At 32.0% G+C, this 3,935-nt stretch overlaps 1 protein-coding gene across 1 annotated transcript; it reads right to left on the bottom strand.

The window, feature by feature from the left end:
• Positions 1-256: 256 nt before the first annotated feature.
• On the bottom strand, positions 257-2,785 carry LOC143193550 (uncharacterized). The gene is made up of 5 exons (XM_076399818.1): positions 2,643-2,785; positions 2,424-2,562; positions 2,157-2,360; positions 1,985-2,102; positions 257-554 (listed from the first exon to the last, which is right to left on the bottom strand). The coding sequence occupies exons 1-5, from the start codon at positions 2,692-2,694 to the stop codon at positions 366-368; spliced, it is 702 nt and encodes a 233-aa protein (XP_076255933.1). The 5' UTR covers positions 2,695-2,785; the 3' UTR covers positions 257-365.
• Positions 2,786-3,935: the final 1,150 nt, after the last annotated feature.

The raw sequence follows: 3,935 nt of genomic DNA, 5'->3' as shown, positions 1-3,935 counted from the left end.
AAACTTTTATTTTCTTATTCAATGAGTTATTCTTATTCAACGCAAGCTAAATAAGGTCATTTTCAGTGACGAAACCCCTTTTCATTCTTATGCAAAGTTGTAAAATTGTAAATATTGGTCTGCAACTAATCTTATTACTTAATACAAGTTACTTAAAGCAACTGAATTACCAATATCCAAATATAAGTATTTGCACAAAATACATCAAATATATACATGAACACAATTGCAGATTAATGACGGTGAAAATAAATAATTTAATACAACCAAAAAAAGTTTATACCAAAACAAGATTATGCCAAATGAAATTAAATGTAATAAGAATGTGTTATTTTTAACTACAGTTTTGACTAACAACTATGGATTTATTGGTTCTCTAAGCAGAAATTGAACACAGCATCAATTCTTTCCGGATGCTCAGCCCAGAATTCGTTGAATCGCTTCACTCTCAGGAACTCAGCTACTGAACTTGGGAAGTTATTGAACAGGTACTTAATAATTTCCTTAATAAATAGGGTAGTATCATCGTCTCCAAGCCATCCAGTTATTTTAACCTAAATATGTAAATTCGTATCAAATTTATTATATTCTACCACGAATTTCAAGTCAGTTAACTTAAGTTTGAGATATTTAGAAGATACACGAGAAATAAATGTAGTCTCCAAAATTTATATACAAAAAATAAAAACCTCAAGAACCACTTGCAAATATGTTACCATATGTAACGAATAACCTCTATTGTCTCCAACGCCTTAGTTTGGTTAAAATGAATGAGAGAGTTGAATGAAATGAGAGATCAGTACTAATCATCGATGCAGTTTGTTAGTCGTCAGGTATCGAAGAAATATCTTATATTATTGCATTAATATTAATAGTGCTAGGCCATACATACATATATGGCGAAGTCAATAAAATTTCCTGAGTACGGTTAACTTTCCCCTTATTAACCAGACGATATTCCAATTATAACTTATTCTCTACTTTCCATCTATTGTGATGTCTCATTTCGATCAAACAAAAACTTCTTATCCGATCTGACACTCGCAGATGATACTGCTGTATTCACTACATGTGCATAACCTATACAAATGATACATGATAGCTCCTAACATTCTTCATGATATATGTTAGTTCGCATTGTAGAGCTATATTGCTTGAGAATCAATGAAGAATTGACAACTGACGTATAATCTGCTAATGTAAGTTTCAATGAGATCTAGTGAGCAAGTGGAGGAGTTCAAATATTTGGAATCAGCAATTCAGGAAGTGGCATCTATTGCTGAAGTCATAGCCATATCAATCAATCTGCAGGAGTTTTTGGAAATATTATAAGAGAGAAAATATTACAATCAAGACTAAAATCCATCTCCTTCGAACGCTTATTTTGCCAATCCTTTTGAATAACTTCAATAGTTGGACACTGTTGTGGTACGACGTATATATGCTTAAAGTCTTCAAAAGTAGATGCTTAAAACAAATTCCATATGTTTCTCACTGAGAACATACTAAAAATGAAAATATTTGAGAAAAAATCCATAGACGTAAATTAAAACGATTTAAACACATCTGTCGAACAAAAGGTGTAGAAATCTAAAAGAAAATCGATCTTTCGGAAAGGCAGGTAACTCATTCAAGATCATAATATCAAGCAGTCTGAAACATTGGAGACTAACAACGTTCAATCACCAACTATATGGAGATTTGATGAAAAATATTCGAAATTCTGTAGTACCAACAGCGGGCTATTTATTGAGGACTAGACAATCTTCCCGAGCACCTACAATGGATCGATGCTGATGATCGATACCCAGTAATAATAAACGTTTAACAATATAATTTTTATATTTCAAAAGATAGAAACAAGGTTTGGTGATTAGCTGCGATTAAAAAATTATAACGTTCATAAAATGCTTCCAATTTTCCATAAATTTTCTCAAAGTCAAATGACTGGCTTCAAAATAACATTTTATTGTATGATACTTACATCTGCATCTTCAATTTTTGAATCAAGAGTGAACTCGTCTACTTCCATTGTGATATTTTCTTGACCAGGTTGAACGAAATCAAAAATTCCCGACCAGTTAACATGATGCAAAACAACACTAAGTTAAAAAAAATATTTTGATTCTAACTCTATTAAAATATGGTAATATTACTTGTAAGATCCTGTAAATTTGACAGTTGGGAACAATGACACCCTATAATACAAAATATAATCTCCAGTGAAGTTCAGCGATGGCCAGTATAGGTTATAGTGAATGAGGTTTCTTGCGGGGTCGGTAAAATCTGTAATATTTAGTAGTGGCCAGCTTACATTCAACAGGTTATGAAGTACATTATTAGTTATATTAATATCAGCACTGTAACAAAAGTTAATGTATTCTCAACTGATAAGAATAACAAACTATAATAAATACACTCACTCAAAAAGGCCAGAGTAGTATTTGTATCTATAGTCATCGATCATCAAAGGATCGTGTTTAGGTACTGGAACAGCAGGAACTCCTTCGGACATTGCCTTTCTGCAGCATCCAAGAAACCACTGCAATGCATCCCATGAATCTAAAAACCCAATATTTGTGTTAAATGTTATACTTTAATTAAAACTAAGATATGTGTGTTAATATGTAATTATACATTACCAGCATTGGCCAAACCAAAAGCAGCAATAACTAATACAATGCCCAATTTCATTTTTGTGACAATTCACAACTATCTAATGTTTATATATTAACTGTCTGGCTAGTTTTATATACTAGCTAAGTAGTTATCATTCATATCTCAAATATTTTAAACATCTAATCGAAAATCACAATTTATAGAAAACATACAAAAAAAATTACACGAGGATCAAAATTTCAATGTATATATTCCGATAAAATATTTGTATTCTTTATAATATACGAAAAGAAATCAATATAGTGATAAATCCATTATTCTATACTGATAATATAAATAACCAAGTTCACCACGAAAATTATCTACAGTTATTGATCATGTAAGTACCCTTAAACCCAACTTAACAAACAAATCGACAAGAAAACAACAAAAATATTTCTATAGATACTTCTACTTCTATAAGAAAATTAAGTAAATTATCATGTAAGATTTTAAATAATCAATTTCTTAACCCACTACTGTATTATAAAATGTTCCATTTTTAAAAAAATTATTGGAAAAATGGGGAGAACATCAATTGAAAAGCCCCAGGCCTACCATAGTAAAAAACATTCTTTTGTCAATTTTTTTTTCAACATAATTCCCTTCAAGGGTGATACACTGATTATAGCGACCCTCCAACTTTTCGATGCCAATTTTGTAGTACGATGTGTCCTTTGCTTCAAAATAGGCGTCAGTTTCGGCGATCACCTCTTCATTCGACGAAAATTTCTTCCCAGCGAGTATTCTTTTGAGATCTAAGAACAGGAAATAATCTAGAACAGGAGAATACGGTGGATGAGGAAGCAATTCGAAGCCCAATTCATGGATCTTTACCATCAGTTTTACTAATTTGTGACGCGGTGCATTGTCTTGATGAAGCAGCACTTTCTTTTTCTTCAAATGCTCCGAATCATCAACTCGTCGTTGTTTTTGGTCAAAAGTGGGCTTTCTCATGTTCAAATATTCGTGAATGATGTGATGTACACGTTCAGTTGATATATTTGGAGTGTCTGCTATTTCATTCTATTTTAATTTACGGTCTAAATTTACGATTGAAAATCATTTTGTGGATGTTTTAAATGTTTTCGTCGGCAACAACCTCTTTTTGGCGTCCAATGCGTTCACCGTCTTCGGTGCTCATTTCACTACGTCTAAACATAGCATACCAATCCTTGATGGTTAATTTTCCTGGGGCAGTATCCGAAAACTCGGCATTAAGCCAAGTTTTTGCTTCAACGTTATTTTTTCCCTCCAAAAAGCAATATTTTATCAAC

Source organism: Rhynchophorus ferrugineus, unplaced genomic scaffold (assembly GCF_030347505.1).
Source record: "Rhynchophorus ferrugineus isolate W39M unplaced genomic scaffold, kcgeb_rfMv2 rfM3, whole genome shotgun sequence".
NCBI lineage: Eukaryota > Metazoa > Arthropoda > Insecta > Coleoptera > Curculionidae > Rhynchophorus > Rhynchophorus ferrugineus.
Note: the sequence above shows the minus strand (reverse complement) of the source record. Positions and strands in the feature narration are given on the sequence as shown.